Source organism: Vanellus vanellus, assembly GCF_965231255.1.
Source record: "Vanellus vanellus genome assembly, chromosome: 1".
NCBI classification, from domain to species: Eukaryota; Metazoa; Chordata; class Aves; order Charadriiformes; family Charadriidae; genus Vanellus; species Vanellus vanellus.
The window spans coordinates 136534389-136562237 of NC_138905.1; the positions used below are offsets into that span (position 1 = coordinate 136534389).

The following is a 27849-nucleotide window of genomic DNA, read 5'->3' on the forward strand; positions in this document are numbered from 1 at the left end:
CTTGTGGCTGCGAGTTAAATCTGCCAGTGATAGTGCGCCAGCACCCGGGCTGAGAGGATGCAGACCATTCCCTACCATACCCCTCGGCGCTCGGCCTCCAAAGCTGGGTGGCTTGCCAGCTCACTGGCCAGGAGCGGATGGAGAAACTGCTAATGGGCTCAGGGCAAACGTTTTTAGGGGTCTTTCTAACTGTTTATAGGCATTCAGTTTTCAACATGTGCTCAGACACGTCAGTTGACTAGTATATCCGTAGCCAGAGAGACCCGAACTGTGTCCAGTACACCAGTTCCTCCCCCTGAAAGATCCTATGCACCAGTATTTTTGCCTGCTTAGGCAGTGGTTTCAGCTCTTTCATTCGCATGTCCACTAGTTCTTTGACGCCACATCCCAGCAAGAGAGATTGTTGTTTCCACATCCACACTAAATGTCTGCGGAGGCTTCTCTCCACCCCACTAATGCTCTTACAGCAGCACTTTTCATCCACCCAACACACGATGGGCTTGAAAGTCTTGTTACACATGATACAGGATGTAAGGCGGTGATGATACAGCGAAAGCAAAACTGTTTGATGTTTAAATTGCAGGCATCAAAGTCACGAAAGGGCACATGGCCAGCATTAAAACATTTCTGAAATAAGTGGGACAAGAAGCTGGGTGTAATCAATCTATCCTCTGGCCATGATTTGACTGTGAGGTAAATTGGGCTTGTTTCTCCTCGGGAAGGATTGGAAATGCAGAGAAGCAGCAGCTTTATTTGGCTCTGAAACCTGCACCTTTGAGTATGGAAACCGTAGCCAAGAGAACAAATAAATAAAAGCAACTGCAGAATTAAGGTTTTGTGCACGTGTACTATTAAAAAAAACCACAGTAAACATGTTTTTTTTAGAGCATCATATATCAAAGCAGTCATGAAATCTTTATTCTTCTAATTTTATATCTAACCCTTAACTAACTGCATTTTTCTTGTCTTTCCCTGCTTTGCCTGAATAACACTGAGATAAAATAGCTTTTCTGCACAGGTAGTTTTGGATTAAGCATACCTCCCAAGTCTATCTGGAGAGGTTTGTCACAGCTTCATGAATCCCTGAATCAGCAAAGGAAAACGTTCCCAACCTGTGCCATAATAAGAACCAGGCTGTTAAGAAACGAAGCAAGTGATTCATTCTTCAAGATAATTTCTACAGAGAGCTGTCTCATTAAAAAAGATAGAGTGACAAACTAATGATAATTATTTTGGTTGCTCCGCCTCATGGAATGGTATCTAGTTAAAAACAACAGCTGAAAAGGAAAAGTACATCATGATTTTTTGAGTATATTTAGACACACTGATAGTTGTGGTTTTGCATTTATATATATGCATGGTCTTTATATGTATATATAGAGAGCCAATACTGGGCTATACTGAGAAGAAAATGAAGCCATGTGTGTCTTCTGATTTTTTTTGTAGGAATTGTTGTTTTCTGAAATAATTAACTTCAATAGAACAGAAGGAAAATATAGCAAGAAATTAATTCACTGTTACTCTCCATTTCATTTAAAAAATTGGAACGCTGATGTAAAAAAAAACCCAACCCCTTAACGTCTAAAACCAAAGGAAAAAAACATTGAAAATGGGTATTTGGGAACAAAAACCTACTAATGGCTAACATTATTTAAGACTATGCTACTGTACTGTTGTTATATCGGTCAGCGCTTACTGAGACAAACAGTATGAGGCCGGACAATACAACTGCTGCTGAATCGAAACCCAGACCCTTATCAGTGTGGTTCTCGGCACTGTAATCATACAACGAGGCTCGAGATCCAGCACATGGACCGAGGGCCCGACGTGGCTGCTATTGCTCGGCAGCACGCCGATAAGTAACCAGACAGATACGCTTCGTTCCCTTTTATGTAATAGCTATTGCAAAGTAAAAGTCAATAATATGTGAGCGGCCAACAGTTCAAGGATGCATCTCCCGGGCAGGTGATATGCTCCTGTACCAGGTTATTCTTTAAATGCAGGAGGTTAAAATTGACATCCTGCGCTTCAGTGCTACACATGTAACCCCACCAAACAAACACCAAGATAACCAAACAGCAAGGAGAAAAAAAAACCCATACTTTTATGATCCAACTGAAGTGGCAAACTAAAGAAATTCAAAGTTTACTGAAACAATTCAGGAAATTGAAAGCTTTGGTTAACTTTGTTTAGAGAACAGCTGTAAACTATCAAAAAATGTAAGGGTATATTTTACTACACTTTTTTTTATTCTAGGATTTTACGATCTTTCCTCTTCCTCCTTCTCCAAACAAATTACCAAATCAAAAAATTCCATACACGTACTCACTAATACCAACTGGACTAGCAAACTAATAGTTGAAGAGGATGCTTCGGTGCACAGAATAACTGGAGGTGTTTGTATCTCGGAAAAAAGCTATATACTGTTCTAAGCTAACCTAAATGATTCCTGACAACCTTTTTCCCTGTTTCTCAAAGATTAATTCCAAAATCTGCAAGCTTAGCTTCTTCCAAGAAAACTTGTTCACAGTCTTTTTGTTTGTTTGCTTTTCCTCAATGTTTTAAACAACTGCAATTTCTGTTACATTGTCTCCCCAGGTTAGTATTATTTCTATCCATTCTTGGTTTTGTCATCTATTTCATACTGTTGTCGCTTTGCTGGATTTTAGCATCTGCACCATCCCAGTGCTTGGAATGATGTTGTTAGGAAAACACCAGCATACTTGCTCATGAAATATATTATTATGACACATTTGGGCTACAAAGGCCTACCAAATTCACCACGAATGTGAAGAGGTCTACCTGCGTTCATCTTGTGTGACAAGTGGAATGCAGATTCTTTCCCTCTCACCATGCACAAAAAACCCGTGCTAGGCACTTGTAGCAGTAACCTAAATGAAAGGCATGAGCCAGTCTTGAAAACTGCAGGATTATACAGAACTTATTTCAGCTTTCCAGGTTAAAAACAGATATGCAGATTTGAAAATATTAATATGATTTTTGATAAGAGACCTTAAATGTCAGAGCTCAAGTCAGATCCAGCCTTGCTACATTATTGCCTTTTAAAATGCAAATTTAAATAGTGGGTTTTAGTTGGTTTTTTTTTTTTCTTTTTTTTTAGACATACTTGCTTTTCGTGAGACTTGGAAACCTATGGTTTCATATGCAGGAGCCATCTTTTGTGACAGATGGAGTTTAATATATATAACCACTGTATAGGTTATGCTCACATGAAAAGAAAGATGAAGCTTGATGTACAGACCCCGTGCACATAAGACCATCATATATATCTGAAAACACTAGGAATGATCAGGCTGGTTTTTAAGAAAGCGGACATTTGGAGCAGTGATTTTGAGCTCTTAGTCATCTAGGGAAGATTTGCCACTATCAGAATAGAACTAGCCGTCTTTTTAGAAGGTGTTGCGTCAAACTGTACAGTAGACAGATCCTAGTGTCTCCAGCTTAAATCTATGAGCAGTTGTATTTGTTGAGAGTAAACATTAAGCTTTGAATAGTCTGATTTTTATGAGCGTAACAGATTTAATTTTTGTGGCATCTAATTAATCCCAGATATAAAAAGCTCCTGAAATACATCTTATTTACCACGACTTATCTTGCATCTGTTAACTAAAAGTCAAAAACACTATAAAAATGCAAATCATGCTTAAGATGATTTGCAGTTGAGAAAGTGTATGGTAATAGAGAAACTAATTTGAGAAGCCAAATGTATGCAGGTTTAAAACAATTCATTTTCCATGATGAGAAATACAGGAGGGCTTTCTGTCCAAGTTGCTAATAGAGACAATTTTAAATAGGCCTTTCTTACAGTAACAGCAGTTAAAACTACTTAGCTGGTTTCAATTCCCACGGGATGAACATTGACTGAATAATTACAGCTATAATCTTTTCAGTCTCTTCACAAAAGTTTTCTGCAGAACTATGTCATTAAGACAGTGCTTACCATATGTAACACGTTTATAATTCAGCTGTGCTTAATGGCTCCTACCTATTTCATTTTTTCCATTTTCCTTTGTATTTGGAATTTCATGAATGTTTTGTCACAGAAGTTTATGAGATAGATGACAAATAAAACATCAAATTTCCATTTATAGACATAAAGATACTGACTTAATGGTGAAACTAAAAGAAACATCCAGATGCATAAGAACAATAAAAAAAAATCTTTTAAAGAAAACTATTTTTTATTTAAATTCCATGTCTTAAGCACTGTGACAGGGTATATTTTTGACATCTGTATAAAGTCTGAAGTATGCCTGCCCCTCAATCTGCCCTCCCTCCAAATAAATGAGCCAATTTTATACATATCTACAGTATTTAATAAAGACATCCAAAGCAGCCAAAGTTTTTACACAATTGTTTCAGCACTTAAAGAGAAACATTTAATTTGCTCTCACTCAGACAGCAAAAGTAAATGAAGACATAACAGTCTTCTGAAAAAAGAATGCGTTAAATCATTTCTTCTCTCTGTAGGGAAAGGCAATATCTCAAGATGATGATTTAACAAAAGCAACAGTTTAATTCAAGCAGTTTATAACTCTGTTCTTATTTAAATGCTTAAATGTTTGCCAGTTAATCATACCTGATCAATAATTAATCAGTACTTCTTTTGAAGTCTGAATTAGTATTTTTTTAACAAATTATCAGAAGTTATTCAATAGGGTTTTCTATAAATTCTTTGGCTACATACATTAAGGAAGTTAAATTCACATGAAAGCTACTAGCTACAAGTACCTTAAAAATAGTACAGATTTACAGATTATACAGGGATCAGAGTGCAAATGTGATGAGAGAGTTATTTTCCATGACTAATTTACTTACAACATCCATTTTCACATCGCAAACAGAAGGCCGCAGACAAAAAAAAACTGAGATTCTTCGATTTAGAAATCTCTTTGCAGAACTTTTTGACCATCTAAAAATGCCTCGAACTAAAATGTTCCTTTATGTAATAATGTTACTGTTTTTAATTATGACACATAATCTTCAGTGTGTTTTTTTTTTTTTTTAAGAATGTAGAAGTTCAGAAACTGCTCATATAAAGAACAGAAATACTGGTTGTATCCCCATATGGAATTATACCTATTTGAGATTCTTTTATGTCTTTTGAAGCTCTTTTGTAAGCAAAATATGAAAGCAGAAATCCATGTCAGTTCTCAGAAAAAACTTAGGGTTATAGTGATTTTGTGAAAATGCTTAATTTTCTTCTTGCAGCATTTCTTCTATTTCTTTATCCCAGTTTTCATCACGCTTTTCTGATTCTGTCACCACCTCATACTCTTGAAGCTCTTGTTGTAATTCCTTTTCCCAATCAGCAGTTTCTTCTACAAGAGATAAATGATGTGCAAGAATTAACTTGATAATATAGAATATCACTTATTTATATAAAACTAGATGAATTTGCACTGAATCTCTCTTATATCTGCCAAACTTTATGGACATTTCTCCTTAAAAATTAAAGGAACTTCAAGATCAGAAATTTTACCTTCTTATTGACCACAGATAGGAATTAATTAATATACATGTCTACAATATTCCTATGTGCATACTATAATAAAGATATAAAAAGCAAATATGGAGCTTAGTCGTAACAAGTGTCCCTTTGTAAGGTCATTTCCTACAGTCTTTCAGTCTACTATCCACTGAATCTCCCTTCGTACTTTTAAATCTCTGGAAAAAAATGAAGTTCAGAAGTTTGTTGGATATACTGTTATCAAAAAACAAATCACGCTTAAATACTGTGGATAATTTAAAAAAAAAAAAAAAAAAAAGAAGCAGGTATTCTCCTCACTGACATTTATAGCTAGGCAAGCTCATTTAATCAGGGTTAAAGGTAATCATACTTCATACTTCAGGGCAAAAAATGAGTCAGAAGGCATTCCCGTGTTGTTAATCTCTGTTTTAATTAGTTCTACCTATCATATGCAAGAGTACGGGTGAGGAAATGGGTGACGCATTACATGTTGGTTAGTACTTCAGCCTAGATTTGAAGGTACGTAATTCCATAGTCCAAGTTACTAAGGCTAGCTGAGATGTCTCTGAACAAATTACACATTAATGACATACTGAAACACGTCCATCAAAAACCTAGATGCAAGGAACTGGTATTACTTACTAGAATTCTTCAAGCTTGGCTATGTATTGGAAAAAATAACAATTTCAGAAAACAAGGATTCAGCAACATCCAAACCAAGATGAATTCTGAAAATAGCATCTACATATACATGTGTTTTCATAGTAAATTGTTCATTGTGTATGGCCAGAAGCACATAATCACAGATTGTTTTTATGCTTTTTACACTGGCATTAGTTCTTCTGAATTATATTAATTATAAGCTCCACTTTATTTCCTTCTCATCATTTCAAAGCTCTTTGCTAAATTTTAACTGTTCCAAATGCATGTAAACTTTTTACAGAGGCACCTGCAAGCTCACAGTCTAGTGCAAACATTGCCTTTTTAGCTGGTGTCACAAGAAGAAAACATAGCCTGACTTCCAAATACTGTACTTTACCTACAAGGACGTCAATTAAAGAAAGAAAAATTCATACATAAAAGGACGTAGGAAAGAGAGGGCAGGGAAAGGAGGAGGTAGACAGAAAAAAATACTCCACTGGCACTTTCATAAAAGAGCCACCTAAAAATTTTTAGGTTCTTTGGATTTAAACTCCTCACAGCTAACGTTCTTTGTAAGACATGGTTCGACTGTGGTGAGAATTATCATTAATTTCTGCAATATTTCATTGCAGGTCATTTCACACACTTTGAAAAACAGGCATGAATCTACTTTCTTAAATTGAATTACTTTTTTTTTTTTTAAAATCAACCTATCTTAGAATAGCTGTATTTAAGACACAGAAGGTAATAATATCTTTACCTTCTACTACTGAAGTCTCCTCTTTCTTCTTGTCTAGCACCAGTTGCTCCATTTCTTTTCTTAGGTCTTCCTGATTCAGATTACAGGCATCAAAAGCATCACTCACGAATTCTGATACACCTGGACTTGTGGAAATCTCTTCCTCATCCTGCAGTAAGACAGTTTTGTATAAATTGATCCAAAAAGGGGAAAAAAATGTCACTGATACATACTTCCACTCATGTGACTGACTACCTTTTAAATAGAGCCAGCAAAAACCCAAACCAAATGCGTTACTTTGACAACTATTTTTCTTTATAGGCTATTTTTCTTTAAGAGTGTTTTTGTACAGACAAAAACATTAGACATTTATACTGAAAATGATCTGCTTTTCATCCTAGGGTCCTTTTTGTGTTCTCTTAACTTTAATTCTGTTTTTGTAATCTTCAGAAAAAATAATAAACTCATAAGTAGTTTAGAATGGCACCTAAGACTAATATAATATTAAATTTTGACCACAATTCATTAAGTTTTCTACACACAAATAAGATAGAGATGATTGTTCTTCGGAAATCTTTCTAGCTTAATTTATTCCACTGCTTATTAGCAAGTGAATGCACAGCACTGCTTCTGCCAAGAGTGTTCTCTGGCAGTGATTTTACAATCCAGAAGTGAACAAGGGTCATTACGTGTCTAAGTTAAAGGTTTCTGCAGTATCAAGCAAAACTCTTCTTGCTGTTGCAATAAAATAATGTTGCTATTGCAATGCATCATTTATATTTCCTATATTTAAGCTTGACAACTGTTGAAGAGTTGGACAGAACATGGCACACCAATATATTTTTACAAAGGTATTCCTCATGTCTAAACACAATGGAAACCTTCTACTCCAAACATTTTGGAAACGTCACTCTTCAGAGTAAAAACATTTTATTATGACGTGCAGGATACTAATGAAAGTATTCTTCAAATAAACTACAGTTTCTTCCACTGAAAATGGGTTTAAAATGCACTAAAACTTAATATCACAACAGAACAGCAGCAAGTTAGGACTGTCAGATATTATAATATTATGGTTTCATAGCACAGCTTACTCAAAAGGATGCATAATTATCTATTAAGTAACAGTTTCACATACTAAGTACCAGATAAAATATAACTGCATTTTTACCTCTTGAGATTTTATTTGAGGCTTTATTGTAACAGGCGGTGTTTTTGGCCGTACTGTTTCTATCAAGATGGAAAAAAAAGAAAGGTAGATTACAGTTAAATATATAAAGATCTCATTTAATCTCCATAGCTACTAAATGTACAAGAAAATATTGTATTTTAAGTTTTAAGGAATCCTGGTGGTTAAAGACTGAATTCAGCCATAGGTGAAGCATTTGCAACAACCAAATGGAAGAGAAGCAATTTTCTATTATTAATTAAGGAAGACAAATTTAGCAAACCGTTTCCTTATTACGACTCCAAAATTAAATCACAGGAATGCCCCTGCCCCTGAAAACAATCCAAAGAATTGTATAGGAACAGCTGGGAACCTGAAAGAACATCTTCTATAAAACACAGATTGCACTGCATGTCACAAGATATTTAGAGTTACAAAGGTGTAGACTTGGTCATGAAATCTAGCTACTGCCTATCACAGAAGTTCACAAACTCCCCTGGTTGGGTACCACTACTGACATGGGCACTAGTTAGCTCTTAGGCACACCAGACTACGTCTGTATCCACACCCCTAATCACACACGAGAAGAGTCATCTGCAGCCTTACCTTCTTTCACACAGGCAGAGGAAGTCACTGAAAAACATAAACCCTAGAAGCTGTTCCTGACTTCCTAAGGCTGTTCCTGACTTCCTAAGAAAACTCACTGTGCATTCTGTATTTAGTGGCATGGTGCTAGGAAGACAACCATTATTTACAAGCAAGGACAGATCTTTTTCTTGGGAGGCAAAGGAACACACCAGCTTTCTTCCTCATGCAACTAGTAGGGCAGAGCAGTCACAGTAAAGAGCCAGGTGGCTGCAAGACCAATTAACATACAGGGCAGGTTGTGGTGGTGATGGAGTGCTTGCTTAGCAGTTCTATTTGTTTAAACGTGCAAAGCAGCTCTGAGCTTGCAGCTCTGCTTATTGCAGTGTGCCCGGGTGGAACCTTCCTGCTTACTCAACAATTTCTGAAGAGAGAATTTTTTCAGGTTTAATTTTTAAAATTAAGATCAGTTCTACTTAAAATAATCCCCTACCTGGTAGCCATCACTGCTTATACAACTCCTCTACTCAATGCCCAATGCTCTGTCCCATCCTGTCTTCCTTCCCCCTCCTAATCTTCAGAGGCTCTGTTACTACACCCAACACCACAGCCAAAGAGGCTCCAGCACTCCCTGCTCGGGGAGGCTGTAGAACACGGCACTAACTCTTCACTGTTCAGCACCAAGTACCCAAAGCACTGTGCAAGAGAGGTGCCTCAAGCTCCATCTGCTGCTGTCATGCAGAAGTGGCACAGCAGCTCTGCACTGGGCCATGCACCAGTCTGATGTGACAAACATACTGTTAGTGCTGTTCTGGATCTACTGGTCTGGCGTCATCTTCACTGCTGATATGCTCTCTGCCTCTGAGGTAACTTCATTCCCAAGTAAATAGTTACTAATACCTGGAGAAGGCCTAGAACTTTGCCTTTTGTCATTTTATACAGTCTCTACACTAGAACATTTGTTTAGTGGACAAATCTTCCATTTGTGAAAGGAAAAAAGAAGGGACATCAACCATGCTAATTTAACTTTATTAAAACAGCAGGTAAGGAGGAGACAGACAGAGATAAAAATGGAAGGCAATTAGTTCTACTTTATAGACATCAGTCAGCTTTAAGAAGAAACTCTGAACATTATGAAGAGTCACCAACAGGCAATTACTTCCAGTTTTAGCCTCTAATTAGGGAATCCAACCTTCAAAAAGGTTATTTAAATCAAAAATAACACAGATGATTCAGAGCTTCCCAAATCTAGGCAATTTTCAAATCAAACAAAACATGTATTTACCAGTCTGGTAAAAGTATCTTTTCCATTAAAGAATGTACAGTCATTAGGACAGTAGATCTATCTGTATATCCTACACTGGTCTCCTGAATTGTATGAGATCTGCAACAGGACAAAAGACAGTGCGCTTTTTTTGTCCTTGGTTGTTTTATTTATTTTTTTTTTTAATAATGATATGTTTTGTTTTCAGTCACAATGGCAATTTTACTAGAGTAACTCTTTGGATATTATCCAGCAACTTTCTCTTTGAATGGCAATTTCCAAGGGTTTGGATGACTCAAAGATAACAGTTTTGTTGTTCAATAGGGTCAATTGCCACCTTTCCTGTAGAATTGAGACACTTCAGTTAAAACAGCTATAGTTTGGCAAATGTGAGTACTGTAAAAAAAAAAAAAAAAAAAAAAAAAAATGATTATGCTGCCCTAGGAACTTACAGTTTAAGACTGCCCCTTTAACTACATATTTATCTTACATAAAGGAAACCTTCAGCACTGTAATTAACAATAGAGTAACTTCTATTTGACTAGCCAGTCAGCCACAACCGTAGCAGCTTTCTTTTTTTCTGAAATTGATTTAGTGAAGCAATGATATGCAGAAACAGAAATCAAATAAAAAGTTCAGTGGAAAAGAGAAGCATACTGCGAGTAAACAAACTTCACAGAGAATACGCTTATAAACAAAAGTGAAGAAAATATCTTTTGGCAGAATTTATGTTTCTAATCTTTCCAAACGCAACCTTTTCCTCTATACAGAGGATTAAATGTAGTAGCAAGTGAAAGGATCCAATACTCAACATTTTTGACCTGTTTAGGAGACTGGTTGACAGAATCCCTTGGGAGACAGTCCTGAAGGGCAAAGGAGTCCAGGAAGGCTGGACATTCTTCAAGAAGGAAATCTTTAAGGCGCAGGAGCTGGCCATCCCCATGTGCTGTAAGAGCCAGTGGGGAAGAAGACCAGCTTGGCTGCACCGAGAGCTCTGGCTGGAACTCAGGGAGAAAAGGAAAGTTTATGGCCTACGGAAAAAGTGGCAGGCCACTCATGAAGACTACAAAGATTGTGTGAGGCTATGCAGGGAGAAAATCTGGCTACTGCTGTAAAAGGCAATAAAAAAAATGTTTCTATAAAAACATTACCAACAAAAGGAAGACTGAGGAGACTCTCCATCCATTATTGGATGTGGAGGGAAATATAGTGACAAAGGATAAGGAAAGAGCTGAGGTACTTAATGCCTTCTTTGCCTCAGTCTTTAATAGTAAGACCAGTTGTTCTCTGGGTACCCAGCCCCCTGAGCTGGATGACAGGGATAGGGAGCAGAATGAACCCCCCATAATCCAAGCAGAAATAGTGAGTGACCTGCTCCACCACTTAGACACACACAAATCTATGGGGCAGGATAGGATCCACCCAAGGGTACTGAGGGAGATGGTGGAAGTGCTCACCAAGCCACTTTCCATCATTTATCAGCAGTCCTGGCTAACTGAGGAGGTCCCAGGTGACTGGAAGATAGCAAATGTGACACCCATCTGCAAGAAGAGCCAGAAGGAATTTTCGGGAACTACAGTCCTGTCAGTCTGACCTTGGTGCTGGGGAAGGTCATGGAGCAGAACATCTTCAGTGGCATCACGCAGCACATACAGGACAACCAGGCGATCAGACACAGTCAGCACGGGTTTATGAAGGGCAGGTCCTGCTTGACTAACCTGATCTCCTTCTATGACAAGGCGACCTGCTTAGTGGATGAGGGAAAGGCTGTGGATGTTGTTTACCTGGACTTTAGTAAGGCTTTTGACAGTGTTTCCCACAGCATTCTCCTGGAGAAACTGGTTGCTCCTGGCTTGGATGGGCATACACTTCACTGTGTGGAAAACTGGCTGGACTGCCATGCCCAGAGAGTTGCGGTGAATGGAGTTAAATCCAGTTGGTGGCCAGTCACAAGTGGTGTTCCACAGGGCTCAGTGCTGAGTCCTGTTCTGTTTAATATCTTTATCAAAGATCTGGATAAGGGGATTGAGTGCACCCTCAGTAAGTTTGCAGACGACACCAAGTTGGACAGGAGTGTTGATCTGCTTGAGGGTAGGAAGTCTCTATAGAGGGACCTGGACACGCTGGATCAATGAGCTGAGGGCAATGGTATGAGGTTCAGCATGGCCAAGTGCCAGGTCCTGCACATGGGTCACAACAACCCCATGCAGGCTACAGACTTGGGGAAGAGTGGCTGGACAGCTGCCTGGCAGAAAACAACCTGGGGGTGTTGGTTGATAGGTGGCCGAATATGAGCCAGCAGTGTGCCCAGGTCCCAAGAAGGCCAATGGCATCCTGGCCTGCATCAGGAATAGTGTGGTCAGCAGGACTAGGGAAGTGATCATCCCCCTGTACTCGGCACTGGTGAGCCTGCACCTCAAGTACTGTGTTCAGTTCACTACAAGAAAGACATTGAGGTGCTGGAGCGTGTCCAGAGAAAGGCAACAAAGATGGTGAGGGGTCTGGAGAACAAGTCTTATGAGGAGTGGCTGAGGGAACTGGTGTTGTTTAGCCTGGAGAAAAGGAGGCTGAAGGGAGACCTTATCACTCTCTACAGCTACCTGAAAGGAGGTTGTAGAGAGGTGGGGGTCGGTCTCCCAAGTAACAAGTGATAGGACAAGAGGAAACGTCTTTAAGTTATCCGAGCAGAGGTTTAGATTGAACATTAAGAAAGATTTCTTAACTTAAAGTTTTATCAAGCATTGGAACAGGCTGCCCAGGGAAGTGGCTGAGTCCCCTTCCCTGGGGGTATTTAAAAGATGTGTTGATGTGGTGCTGAGAGACATGGTTTAGAGGTAACTTGGCAGTGCTAGGTTAATGGCTGGACTTGATCTTAAAGGTCTCTTCCAACCCTAATGATTCTATGATTCAAAGATCTCTTGTGAGGCGCTACAGAAACCAGAGAAGACAGTCCCTAATCTTAATAGTCTATAAAATAATCCTATCAGTTGGTGTAATAAGAAATCCAGAGGAACAGAAATCAAAAAGATTTAAAAAAAAAAAAAAATCACAACAATAAAGAAATGCAAGAAAGAAAGAAAATTAGACAAATGCATTTAGATGCCAGTTAGGTGCAAAAGTTTATGCAATTATAAGAATCCCAGCAATTTCCTGAGTTACTAGCACCTGCACAGTGTGACAGCAAACACAATTTGCTCACAGAAAATGACAAAAACAGAAGCTGAATAAGTAGAGTGCAGAAGTGACATGACATGAACAGGCAAGCAGGAAATGAACCTAAATACAGTCTGCACTAAAAGGTAAAGACAAAACATTTCTGTCATTTCCTCTACTGCTCTTCTGTTTCTGCAGTGAGAAAAGAACATCCTTACAAAACTACAAAAACAGTAGGAAGATTCACTATCTTGTAATTCTCATCTTCATTTTTTAACCTGCACATATTTTAAATTAAAGGTACAGAAGAAAACCAAACCAAAGATAAGTTCTGTACTCCTTTGCTTAAAGCAGTCTTTTGAACTGTACTGAACAAAAGAATTACATCATTATAGTAAACACATAAATCATGTTGGGCTATTTCTATACTGTCTTTGTCAATCTTCCCAGGGAGGGAATCCTGCTACCTACAGCCCACTGGTACGTGCTGACAATAGTTACTCTCCTCAAAGGCCAGCATCCTCTGGAGGGCACAAGGCCTATGGTCACTTTGCATAGATTTGGCCTAAGTCTCCTCTGTGCTCCATGTAATATGCTCAAGTGAGGCCATGATTTTTTTTAAGCTTAAATAGCCTGAAATAATGTGAGTAATGTTTCTATGATTGACAGCATGCTGTTCAACATGGGGACATGCTGCAATGTTTGATTGTATATAGCCCATTAGGACAGCAGACAACTGTCCCGGATAAAGGGAGTCAAAATTAGTGCCTCTTTGTCTGCACAGTAGATTCTGGAGTGACCTGTCCTGTCAGCATTGCTTGGATTTTAACTCAGATAAAAATAATTTGTTCACTCTAGATGGGGACCTTGCCTATGCTCACACACACGCACTCTGAACAGAACCTACGAGAAACAGAATGAGACAAACTGACAGCAAAAGCACACATACACAAAAAAAAGCTTGAGGAAACTACTACAGTCCTTTTTGAAAAGGCATCTTTTATGCAACATGCAAGCCCGACTCTGTAATACCCTTTGTAACCTCCCCTTCACCCCAAGGCTCGGCTGCCTGTGTCCAAGGAGCCAAGGCCCAGCTGAGTAACCTTAGCTCAGACTGTGCAGAAAATTACTAAATTGTGCAAAAGAGCTGTGAGAAAGTCTGTAAAAAGATAAGAAAGGTGAAATTAGAAACTGAGCTAGAATTAGAAAGATGGGCTCATTAGCAGTGCAAGGACTCAAGAGGAAAAATACCAATATGGAAAGATACTATATTCGAAAGGGGAGAAAAGAGTCAACTTTGCAGGGATCAGTTGCTTGTCAGTCAGACCAGCAGTGTCAACAGGACCTCAGCATTAATGGATTTTGTGGATTATGACAGTTTATTGATTTTGAGGATATGAGAATCTGTTCCAAAGTGCAGTGAAGGCTTTCTCCTTCTGCCTAACGCCTACCCAGCCTGCCAAGATTGTTTAGGTGTCTTATCAGGGGTGTTAAGCATACCTGTCTTAAGCTAAGATTTAATAAGCTACTAGTTACCTTTTGTCTTAGTCAGTGAGAGCTTTACATTCTTTCAGCTGCAGATATTCCTGCTTGCAGAATTTGTTTGCATGCAGATAAAGATGCCCAATGGTTCAGTAAGTCAGTAAGAAAAATCTGTATAAACTGATCAGTGTAAATGAAGATGCCTACATTCAAGCGGCTTTTTCATCTCAAGGTTGAATCCCATGTAGCCTCTTGGTCCCCATCTTCCTTCATTTCTATAATACATGGTCTGTCTTTCCATGTCCTGCATGCATCTCTGCCTCCACTACCACAGTAACTCTACTCCCATATCACTAACTTTGCTTGGCCTGAAGCCTAGGCAAAAGCCAAGCGCAAACTGTATGCCAGCTGGCTGGGTTGGCTAGTACCTCTCATCTTATCGGGTGAACCAAAGTTACCTCCTGCTTCTTTCAGGCAAGTCAAAAAAGCACACCAGAGACCACTAGTGGTCTTGAGTTGTTATAAGCCAAGTACAAAATTTCATCTCTTGAGATTTCCACTCTTCTGACAAAGTTGGCTGAAATTGGAAAATGACTTAAAAGCACTTAGGAGCCCCCCTCTTCCACCGTCCAGAAAAACAGACCAAGAATTATGAGAGAAGCTCTGATTTTATGAATCCACGATAGAAATTTGATGTCATTTAATGTGTACAGTCAGTATGTATGACACTAACTTAATAAGCTGTGCTAAAACAAACCCTTTCCATACCTTTCAGTTGACTATCCTCTTCTCTGCCTTTGTTCTCTTCTTTTCCTACTGCTTGCTGTTGAGCTGCAAGTGCAGTGAGTTGTGCAGACTGTTTAATTAGGGATACCCTGTAGAAATAATTTCTCCAGAAGACCTCCTCCTTTACGCTAGAGACAGCAAAGAGATTTTGATTACTACGTTTGGAAATAGGGTTCCTTTTATCACCTAGCAATGAAATAAAATTAAATACTCAGAGGGAAGGAGCAGGCACAGCTGCCGTTTAAGTAAAAACTTAGAAATTTGTGATATTAACACAGTTTTTAAAAATCTGTCATTGTAGAAGTTCTTGATCTCTTACAAGACAGTTACAATGGACTTGGGCATATAATAATAACAATAACAACAACAATTTATTATGAAAAAGCTTAACAGCATGCAGCAATACATAGTTTGGAAAAATATTATGCTGTTCCATCTCTCTTGCCAAATATGTAAACAAACCAAACACACCAAATAACCCTGTTCTGTTCACTTATGCTCTAAACCCAACATTTTATCATTGTCAAACTATATTCATCTACATCTTTCCTAGACCTGAGGTGGAACTGGAACATCTTTGATCTACAGGCAGAAGCAATTCCTAGATTGCAGCAGAACTATTTCACTATCTTCACATCTTTCAGCATGTCTGCAGGACCTTCCATAACTAGAAACTGCCATCTCGCAAATGACCAGCTCTGATAAGCAGGAGACTATCCCATTTCTTAGGTAACGTTTACCTCTGATAATCCTCCAGACAAGCAAGAAAAAACCCAACTTTAACCCAGAGGGAACAGAAGTCAGAAATAGTAAGGCCCGTGGGGAGGAAGGTATGTAGGTCAAGTAAGAAAGAAAGAGAGAGTGAAGTTACCTTCTCCCCATTCAGGCAAACAGTGACTACTGAGAGTACGAACAGAAAAAAAAAAAAATATTAAGCAATGAGGTAGGATAGGTAAGAATAGCACGACCAGAGGCTAAAGACAGAGCAGAGACAGATCTGATGAAGACCTAGAATATGGGTAGAGCTTTAGGACTGACAGCAGCAAAGAACACCAGAGAATGGGGTAAATAACATAAGGAACTGGGAAGGTTTACAAAAGGAGATTTAAGATAGCAAAGTGCACAAAGAAAGATGTTTTCTTTCCTGTTTCCATCCTGAGACAAAAGACTAATGTTGGGAAGTCCTGCTTTAAAAGAACGTTGACCTGTGAAACAAGCTTAAGGAACAGACTTTGGGAGTGGAGAAGGAAGGAGAACCGCACTGGAATAAAGCTGGGATCAAGAAGCCATACTGGAACAGGCCAAAACTGCCGGGACAAAGACCTTATGGATCTTTTAGTTTGGTTCACTAGAAGGAAGGCAGTCACAATGCAAAGCTTTTCCCATTGCCTATTCAAAACCAGTTTTTCTTGCTTGCATTGCTGCTGTTTTGTGATGCATTCTTTCACCGTTTCTCCAGGGGGCTTCTGACTATCTCTAGTGACCTTTTTGGGGTGTCAGTTACACCAATAGATCTGAACATTTTTGTTGCTGCATGTACCTTTGCTCGGGAAAAAGATTTTCAATTAATTTAGCACACTGTACACAGAAAAATGTAAAGCCTCTCCCGTACTTAAGTCAACAGGTTCTGAATTTCTAACAGATCTTCTGTTCTTTTCTCTAATTGCTAAACTACAATGCACATACAAGATTCCATGCCATTTGAAATTAGCAGATATAAAATACATACAGGGGAAGTATATAAAGAAAGAATTTAAGGCAGTAAAAAGAAGTAATTTATGAATATTTACAGACACATTAAAAAGTACAACCATACACAGTTACCAGCAGAAATTACTTACTGTTTGGGAACGAGATCAAACCTCATCCTATTGAGAAGTTCATCTTCTTGTAACATCACCATTGCAACAGGGTACATTTGATCAAAGTCAAAATTAAACTGCACACCTGCTGGAGGATCCCGCAGAAAATTTCGTTTATCCTTTGAAGAACATATTTATGATCATTAACCAATATCAGAAAATGGATATCATATTCCATACACAAGACCAGCAAAGCAATCCCCCTTCCCACATAATTCTACCATACCACAAAGCTGCAAAGCCTTTATAAAAATAAAAAATACATTGGTGTTCTACTTTGGCTCAAGTTGATACTGAAAGAACTATTTATGCTTGCAGATAATCAATGCAGTGTCAGACACATAAGAAGAAGTATACTAAAAATACATAATTAATAATGCCAGCCAAAATTACTTTGAAAAACTTTTCCAACAGAAAAAAATCAGATCTTCCATGAAACTAAATACTTACTGCTGATAAGGCCAGTATTTGTTGTTGAATTGTCTCTTCTTCATTGCTGTCTACCCAGGGAGGCACTGCTGCTTCTGTTATTGAAAGGAGAAAAATAATTGCATGTGTATTACTTAAAAAAAACCAACCACCCAAACCTCACATAAAGTAGCATATGATGTCACAAAAATGAGCAGTCATCAGTAAGCCAATTCATTGTTCCTTTTCCCTAAACTAAGCTCATGGCATAAAAGAGAAAGTCTTAAGAATGGATCTTTGCTTATCAGAGGTTAAAAAAAAAAAAAAAAAATTTCTGGTTTTGTAAAACAAAGACTGTGGGGATTTCTTTGTAGTGGTGCCTCATACTTTAGGTACTGAAGTAGTGCTGTATACCTGGTTAAGCCACCTGCAAATAGAAATTTCTAGATTCACTTTAAACATGTAAACTTTATCTAAAATAAGTATTCAAAATGATTTACTATTGTATTAATTTTGTAACACCCAGAAGACAACAATCCTTTAGCAATGGAGAAAAATAAGTTATAAATTTGTTATAAATTACAACATGTTACACACTGAATAATGATACTCAAGTTCAGCTGATCTATATATTTACACAGATACTTCCAAAATAGTTCTGTAGGCTGCACATAGAAGAAAATAAAATATTGCAGATGTGTAGAAATCTATTAATCTCTTCACTGTCAATGCAGATTCAGCCTACAGAGACATTATGATGCATCTGTAACAGTAAACAAATAGTTCTTGTGCACTTAAACCAACAATGCTTATTTGCCTATGCACCTGACATCAGCAAGATCTTACACCCACATGGATTCACACCTGATGCTAATGCTTCTTTCAGTTAGGCCATCTGTTACTCCTTTTTCGGCAATCTAGCTACCTATTTTCATGAAACTTGTAGAAATATATTAACAGATGCCAAAGTTTGCTAAGGGACAAAAAAAGACAGAAATACAGACAACACAATCACATAAGAAGTCTTGCAAGAAGAAACCAGAAGAAGATATTAACTACAGACAATATGAAAATTTTTATCATAATCCATTTAAAACCAGCTCATTCTCAAGACTAACAATAGATTAACTGTCAGAAATTACTGCATGCAGGTAACACATTAAAAGAGATAAAAGCACATGATGAAACACAACGTAAAAAAATATTTGGCTTATTTTAAAGTCTCAAATAGATCCACTGATGTCAATAGTACATGGGTGGATAACTCAAAGGATTTAGATCACAGATAATTATAAAGCAAATGATTTATGGGAAAGCAAAAGAGCAATTATGCCTTTAATGTAAGCAGAGCAACTCCTACAGCAATACTAATTAAATACTATAGTGCAAACCCTAACCCGTGTTTTTCATGTTATTATGAAAGTATGACATGATCACTAATGCTCAAAAATAATCAGCATACCTGTTTTCAATAAATACACAGGCTTAAGATTCAAAACAACAATAAGAGATCAGCTTTACTAGCACAGTGATCTTTGAGTTAATTTCACAAAGCTGAATTTGGTTAAAAAAGAAAATCTAAATCACCTAGATAATGTAACACTAACCTCACTTAAAAATGTCATCTTCCTCTTCCACAATATATGTTAAGTTCTGCTGTAATGTGTTTCATTAATCAGAGTTTTGATAGATTAGGTTTAGGTATAGTTCAATTATCCAGTTTCCAGCAAGTTTGAGCTTATGCAATGTTATGCATTATCAAAAAAAGCATACATTACCTGATTTTTTTGTTTGCTGCTCTTGGACAAATTTCTTCTGTTCCTTCTGAAAGTCTCCAATAATTGTCTAAAATAAAAATTAGGGAACCACAATAAAAAAGAATATTCACTCCTTTTTTTCATGTTCTCTCTGAAAGTGCTTTCAAATACAGTGCAGGATCATATTCTTATATCCCTGGTGGCCCTTTTTGTAAATTAGAAGTTATACATTCCCATTTACCAAAACATTTGATTTTGCCTTTAAAAGTTTAAACTATTAACTATGCTTTCAAAATTATATTTATAGTTTTATCAAGTTCAAGGGACAAAAAAAAAAAAAGAGAAGGAAAATCGTAGCTGATAATTTGAACATCAGTATACTATGCATACACACTTACCACCTTACCATATCAAATACAGATAACCGACTGTTTAGACTTACTTAAACATGTTTTTAAAGCATTAAACATTTAAAGATACCCTTGGCTTTACAATAAGTTTCAAGAGTTACCTATGAAATATATCCATTGCAATAAATCGGACTTGTAAAATTGTTAAGTATGATTTTAAGAATGTCTTCTTAGCTGAAATAAAATAATTTCTCCATTTACGTTGTTGACAAATTTTCATCAAAAAATTATGTTCAGAAATATCCTATATTAAATTTAGAATTAAAAAATGGAGAATGATCTCAGAAGTCAGCATGCCATAACCTAGAAGTAATAATAATGCAAATGTTGTTCTGTAGTTAAAAGCAGAGGGGAAAAAAACCACGAAGCTAGAAATTAATACTTAAACCACTCACAAAATATACATTTTATGCAGTGAGATCTATGGCTTAACAAGTTGCCAAAAAGCACGCAAGTCTTCAAGCTAAATACTGATAAACTCCTATTTTTTTTTCCTTCAAAAACCCAGCATTTCAGTTTAAGATTAACATCAGTGAGAGAACTACTGTAGCACCTGTTACAAAACTAGATCCTGGTTGTAAGTTATATGAATTTTTTATATTTATGGAATAAAATAATTTATATGGTGTAAGAAAAACACTTTACAATGATACTGCTATAATCCTGTTTCTCCCATATATGAACTTATTAATCAGAACAGGGAATTCATATTACTCTAAAGCATTCAGAGAAAACAGAAAATGGCATTTTACGCATAAAATATGCTGTGGGTACTTAGCTACAGTTTGAACATTATTGAACATTATTATTTGTGCATTAAACATTATTGAACATTATTATTTGTGTAGTAAATTACCAAATTACCTTCTTACTTATTTTTCCTTTTTGATGTAGATCAAAATCACGTTAGACTCTAATATACTGTAGTAGGATATATAACTCTGCTATTATATATACACAGTTGTCACTAAAAAGTCAATGAATTTTGGAGACAAAATTCAATCATAACAGTCATTCAGAAGTGTCATTTGACGATTAATTTGGAAGACAACATGAACACTAATTGTATCAAGAAATTGATGCATTAGTTCCTTTGAAGGGGTGTCTGAGAGACAGGAGGAGGGGACTGGCTGCCTCTCTTACATGTCTGTCACTCCTGGATGCACAGTCCCAAGACAGCTGTGTGTTTTTTGGCCAGTTCCCTTCCCCCCTACCCTCGCTAACAAGCACAGAACACTACATAGCACTTACTGCTGCTTCCCCTCCCACCCTGCTCCTTTCTGCCAAGTTCATGAGGGCAAGAGACAAGTGGCAGAGTCAGGGTGAGGGAAAGAACAGGACAATAGTGAGCTGTTTCACTAACTCACTGGATGTTATGAAACCATACCTGTATAGCTCTAGGGTCTTAGTATACAATATTCACAAAGCTGACCTAATTCTGAATCTTGCTTCAGAGATGCATTTAAGATGCAAGCTATAGCATTCCTCTTTCCACCTAAATAAACTGGGGGAAAAAACCCAACCCGCTCATCTCCCAGACATCCCCCAACTGCCTGTCTTTACTCATTCTTCCAGCCTTTCCTCCCATGTCAGCGTTTTTCATATTTTCTTCCAGTCATTCTCCAATGTATCTACATCCTGAAGGAAATGAACACATGTGCAGCGCTGAGTAAAGCGGAGTAACCATTTTTTGGCACGTCTACCCTAAATAAAAATTTCAGTCACATCATTTATCATGACAAGAGAGATCTGCTCTTGAAATACAGAATTCCTAAAGCCAGCTTAAAGAAATGCTATTACTTGCCAAATTTGCCACATTACAACAACAGTAAGCAAACAGATCTTTCAGATCAGTATCTAGAAATAAAATACCTTATCAATGATACTGTCAATTTTTCCTTCTTCTACAGACTTCTTTATCGTCTGTGCTGTTTCGGCAACGGATTCAGATATCTTTTTTGTAGCAGCAGTGGCAAAATTGAAGAGGTAACCTTTCACAGACAAGAAGAGAAAGACCTGAAAAAAGATCTCTTTACATCCAGTTCTCTTACTAGATTCATTTTCCTTTCTCTTTAGACATTTGGATACCTACTTGAAAGCTTCCTTCAAAATTATTTAACCCAGCTTCTGGCCTACAAAGAGCTCCTAAAATCTTATTTATTCTTTTCCAGTTCATATTCTTTAGTGATGATGATAAAACTGTATGTTTGATTGTAACTTTCTATGAAACAAGCTTTTATACATGAACCTTGTTTACTAAATCAACCATTCCTAACAGTCCTTGAAATGCTGCTTCCCAATTAATTTTCTAAAGCAATGTGTCTTTCCTAATTTCATTTAAGTATTCTGGAGACATTAAGCAATAAAGTAACTTCAGCAACAGTATTAAAACAGAATTACATTTTTTTAAGAAAATCAACGCGCACAATAAAGTCTCATGAAGTAAGGCAGCACATGCATGAAAAATTTCAGGCAAGTAACACTTTAGATTCTTTTAGAAGTCCTAAAATAGAAGCTCGCTCTTGTCATTTGCCCTTTTCTATTTTGCATTGTGGTCCTCTTTTTAGCTCCATGAGAAGCACTGTGGCTCTGTCTGCTTATTTTTTCCTGAATATGTTCAGTGTCAGAACAGCAAGAACAAGTATTTCCAAAGACTAACTAGCATTTTCTTATATTAGCAGTGCTGAAATGAAGAAAGGTGGCAGCGAAAGAACTATGTAGCATGGGCAGCTGCATTGTATTGTTCATTTTTAATTAAAGAGCACAAGCTTGCAAGCAGCAAGATATATATCACAAACCTTCAGAAACATTAAATATCAGTTTATTGACAAAGGATCTTAAAACAGCATTGTTATTGTTTATTTCTCAATGATGTCACAAGGACTTTATTACATTTGAACAGTTGTATTATGACTGTAATATCACAGTTACGGTACATACAATGATAAAATGTCTGCAAATGCCATAGTAAATATAATAATATAGTAATTGCAGAGGGATCTAGATAGATTGGAGCATTAGGCAATCATCAATGGCATGAAATTTAACAAGAATAAATGCTGGATTCTGCACCTAGGATGGAATAATGCCAAGCACAAGTACAAATTGTGAGAGGAGTGGCTGGAGAGCAGCCCTGCAGAATGGGATCTGGGGTGCTGGTGGGCAGCAGCTCAACAGGAGTCAGCAGTGCGCCCTGGCAGCCAAGATGGTAAACTGCATGCTGGGATGCATCAAACCCAGCATGACCAGCCAGTCAAAAGACGGGGATGAATCTGCTATATTCAGTGTTGGTGCGGCCTCCCCTTGAGCACTGTGCAGTACTCAATTTAGGAAGCATGTGAAGGTCCTTGAATGCATCCAGAGGGCAAGAAAGTTGGTGAAAGGGTTGGAAGGCATGTCCTATGAGGAGCAGCTGAGGACTCTGGGCTTGCCTAGTCTGGAGAAAAAGAGGCTGAGAGGCAATCTTCCTGAGGAGAGGAAGTGGAGAGGGAGGTGCTGAGCTCTTCTCCCTGGGATCCAGTGATAGGATTCCAGTGGGAATGGTTTAAAGCTGCACCATGGGGAGTTAGACTGGACATTTCTTTACTGAGAAGGTGGTCAAACACTGGAACAGACTTCCTAGAGAGGTTGTTGATGCCTGTCAGTGTTTAGGAGGCACTTGGACAATGCCTTTAACAATATGCTTTAACTTTAGGTCAGCCCTGAAGTGGTCAGCCAGTTGGACTAGATGATCATTGCAGGTCACTTTCAACCGAAATAGTCTATTCTATTCTATTTCTAGGGTTCGCAGTTGTAATGGTAGATCTAAATTGCATCATAACTATCAAAGATATATTTGAGGCATTAGTAAGAATGCAAAGCATGTGGGATGGTAAGAATATTTTAGTTATTCCAGAAAATCAACTTTGACTTTTATACAAGGGACTTTAAAAAAAAAACCCAGCACTTCTGTTTCAAACAATCAAAAAACCACTTTCCTTCTCAAGACTTCACAAAAAGTTCAGTTTCCTTAGGGGTTAGAAATGTAAGAAATAACCTTACCATGCAAAAAAAATTTAGTTGTTCTAACACACAGTTGTTTGCCCCTGGTAGAATGAATTACTTCGGAACATTCATGTCACCTTTTGGAAAGTTGACTGTTCTTTGGGGTGTATAAAATATTCTCTCTTTATGATATCACCAAATCAATACTGAAATATGCAGATGTCTAGCCAGCCCTTAAGCAAACCAGTTTTTTATATATAACTTCGATTTATAAGCCACAGAATGATGGCAACCAAGCTTCACTCAAGTACTTGCTAGCATCTTTCATATCTGTTATCAGGCTTTACAACCCATCACATGCTTCACATTGTATAAAAAAAAAAGCCTATCTTCTACACTTCAGATATACACACATATACTATCCCCCTTACAACAGTAGAGGAAGCAGCAGCTTACAGGATTGTTTCCTTCCTACCATCTTTTATTGGTTGTTTTATGTATCCCTGGAAACTTTCTCATATGCAATTGTTTAATGTGAAAAAGGTGCGAAACATCTGCTATCCAGCGACATTTTGGTATTGTTGGGCAAAGTGGTTTTGACCAGTCCTGGAACCAGTCTAAAGAGCAAAATGCTTTTGATTTCCATTAAGTACCTTAATTCAGAATAATATTTGCTCTTATAAACCTCAATAAAAGGTGGTACTTCACCTTAGAAAAATAGGATTAGTGGTGGAAAAACAACACTTCCACTTTCAAATGACCAAGAAGGTTTCCCTCCCTCTTGCAAATCTATGTCTGTATTAAAAATATGTATGTAGCAATATTTCTATTATTAGTTCACATTGCAAAGGTTAGTTTGTCAATGATGTGATAATGAGAAAAAAAAAAAAAAGTAAGGGTCAGTTTTACCAGTAAAATTCTTTATGTGCTAGGGGAGTCTTTCCACACAGCTACCCCAGTGGTTAGTCATGCACATGTTTCCAGAGTTATCATGTGTTAGAACAGTGATGTCCAAATCCTTACAAAAAAAGCCTTTCTGCCACCATCTTCACTAGTGTCACAGACAAGACATAGACCCGTGAATCCATGGGTCACTAAACCAAATTCTCACTTCCACAGCAAACTACGGGATGGACCTTTTCATCTGTAACAGTCAATACTTATTCTTCCTTTGAAAATTCAAAGTCTTTTTTTTTCCTCCTCCTGAACAAATCAGAGTGATTACCAGATTAGGATTGATTTACAAGACAAGTATTTGACCAAACTACACAGATAATCTGCTGCAGCTCAGATAGCCCAAAGCAAAGCTCAGTAAAGAACCATCTCAGACTAACCCTTCAGATGATACCAGTCCAGCATTTCAGAACACCAGTAAAAAAAAAAATAAACCACACTTCAGCAACGAATATGGAGCTGTACTTTGGATTAATTTTGTCTAAGAATCTACTATAGAAAAGCAGAATTCTTACCTGTAGCCAGTTACAGCCCTGCCTCATTACAGATTAGTTCAACAAATCAAACCCCATTAACCCACACTACACAAAGTACGTTATTCTATACATACGCATCACTTCTCACACAGTGGCAACAGAACAAATACTTAAAGAAACTCTGTTCATTTAGTAACAATTCTGAAAAATATGATAACTGAAAGCAACAATTGCAGCTATTTACTTGGTTCATGTTTTATATGTCCCATTTTTTTTTTTATCTCCAGTGAGGCAACATCCTGCGCGCAGAATTGTTAGCAACTTAAGTGCTCCCTGTTGTCAACAACTGCTGTTCAAAAAGAATCTCAGAAATGCAGAAACACAAAGATGAAATTAGATAATTAGGTCCCTTCCAAACTTTCATCTTTATCAGTTGCCTAGGACTGTTTCAGAACTGTGGAAGAGACTGGGCAAGCTGCACGAAAAACTACACAAAAGTGATGAATGCGATAGATTGCAGTTAACAAACATAATTTAAAAGAGATGCAAAATAAAGATATGTGAAAAAATAAAGTACAAAAGAGTAGGGAAGAATGACTTTTAATGCTTCTTCACCTAGATAATTTTCCATACTAGCTAAACCGACCTGAGTTACCATTTGCATATGGAAAGATATGCCTCAGAGCTGTTTTGCTTTTTTAAGAATATTCTGGTCACCTCAAACATGCGTTCCCCATTTTGCATCACTGTGCAAGCTACGTTGGAGTTGTAGCTAGCTAGACAAGAAGCGATTTTTCTTTTACAGTTGTTGAACAGAGAACAAACATGCTTTACTCATCTTAAAACCTATCTGTAACTGCTTAGTTCAGCTAAAGCTTTGGTTTAAGTGCCGACGATAAGTAGTCGTAACTTCTCCCCTAAACATGCACTAAACTGGTCTACCTTCAGTTCTCCAGTTGCCACCCTGTACTAGTCTCACCGCACCAAGGGAGTTTTGCTGCTAAGGCTGCCTTTTTTAAAAGATGAAAAACAAAACAAAACAGAACAAAAAAAAAAACAAAAACAAAATCCCAGACCCATAGCAGCACTATCCGGGTGAAGATGCCAGGGCACCACACACCCCTCCAACAAGCGAAGCTGTTCCTTTACTTAAGCTTTCTCCCTGCACGAAGGCCTCCACCAGCGATATGCGTGGGAGGGAGAGGCGACCCACACACCTCCGCCGCGGCCCAGGGTACCGCGGGGGAGCGGAGCGGGGGCGGTGGGGGGGGCCCTTCGGCCGCGGGGAGCCGCAGGGTGGGGGGTGTGCCCTGGGGCTGGCGGTGCCGGGCCGCCTCCGCCCCGCTCTCCCTATCACCACCGGCGGGTACGGGCAGGACACTCACTGCCGAGTCCCTTGGCCTGGCTGAGGAACGCCTCCGAGTCCACCTGCAGCTCCACCTGCTCCGAGCCCTGCATGGCCGGCGCCGCGTCTGCTGCTGTTGCTGCCACCACCTCCTCCTCTTCCTCCGCAGAGCTGCTCCTCTCCTCGGCCGACAGCAGCTTCTCCTCGCCCGCCCGCTCCAGCCCCAACCAACTGCCCAGGCCACGCAACATGGCGCAGGAGCGGCGGCGGCAGCCGCGCTCGACTGTTAACGGGCACTCCTAGCACCAAGGGACGAGCGGCTCTGTATGCGGAAGCCCGGCCTGCCCGCTACTTCCGCATACGCCACTTCCGCCGCTCACGGGGAAGGGCGGCGCTCTAGCCTCCCTCTCGGGGGTAGGGGCGGGGCGGCGGGGCCGGTGTGCCAGGTGGGGTAGAGCGCCCCTGGCGGCGGGGCGGGGCGGCACGGGGCGGCACGGCAGGCGCGCGTGGCCGCCGCGGGCGTGGGAGGCCCCACGGAGCGTGGCTCCCCGCCGGCGCCGCCGTCCTCCTCACTGAGGGGGAAGCAGCCGGCCGGGCTCGCGGGCGCGTTACCTGCGGCGCGGGGAGGTGCCGCCTCCGCTCCCCCCCGGGGGTTCCCGTCAGCCCGGTGGCCCCGCGGCCGTCCCGGGCGGGCGCAGCGGCCGCCCCTGAGCTTGGCGGCCGGGGCTGCAGGTTGGAGTATACATCCGCCGTTAAAAGCCAAAAAGCGGCGCGGGGCGGTAAGTCACAGGCCGGAGGCTTGCGGCCCGCTGACGGCCCTTCCCGCCCTCCCCCGCCGCCCCCGCTCTGCGGTGAGGGCCGCCCGGGCTGGGCCGGGGCCGGAGCAGCCCCTCTCCTGGGCTCGGCTGCAGCCGGCTGCTGGCCGGAGTGCAGGGCTCTTGGGGTGGAAGGCTGCGAAATCCCTGCTGAAGGGAGCCAGCTCTTTTTGGTACGACTAAACGGAGTAATTCGTGTTTTTCTCGGCTTGCGCCGATTTCCAGTTCCCAGCAAAATGTTTGCTTCCAGTTGCCTCTTTGTTTTACTTTCCCTCCCTTGTTTCCTTCTCCTTTTACAAGTGACTGCCCAAACCACCTGGAGTTCTTTGTTTTCTGTTGCAAGTAAATACTGTGTTCCCTTAATCTGCTGGGAAGTCGCTGGTCCTGCTAAAATCACAGCGAGCTTTTCATTTTGATTGCTGTAAGCAAGGTGACAGGCTTTGAAAGTTTTGAAGTGGCACGTACTCAGGATTTATACCTGTGGAATTAATTCTCCGCCCCTCCCCCCCCCTTTTTTTTCCTACAAGT

The 27849-nt window shown here is 39.2% G+C and overlaps 2 protein-coding genes across 2 annotated transcripts in view; both read right to left on the bottom strand.

The window, feature by feature from the left end:
* Positions 1–4157: 4157 nt before the first annotated feature.
* SYAP1 (synapse associated protein 1) lies at positions 4158–26837 on the bottom strand. The gene is made up of 9 exons (XM_082498512.1): positions 26547–26837; positions 21620–21738; positions 19359–19425; positions 17623–17696; positions 17152–17291; positions 15293–15438; positions 8044–8102; positions 6894–7041; positions 4158–5342 (listed from the first exon to the last, which is right to left on the bottom strand). Exons 1-9 carry the CDS (start codon positions 26755–26757, stop codon positions 5215–5217), a joined length of 1092 nt encoding a protein of 363 aa, XP_082354638.1. The 5' UTR covers positions 26758–26837; the 3' UTR covers positions 4158–5214.
* A 45-nt stretch (positions 26838–26882) lies between these two features.
* LOC309677950 (synapse-associated protein 1-like) overlaps positions 26883–27849 on the bottom strand; it is a gene marked incomplete at its 3' end in the record, with an annotated part of 10831 nt that continues 9864 nt past the window's right edge. Inside the window, exon 5 of the mRNA XM_082490860.1 lies at positions 26883–27232. Within this exon, the coding sequence (XP_082346986.1) occupies positions 26883–27232 (350 nt within the window). The remainder of the gene's footprint in view (positions 27233–27849) is intronic.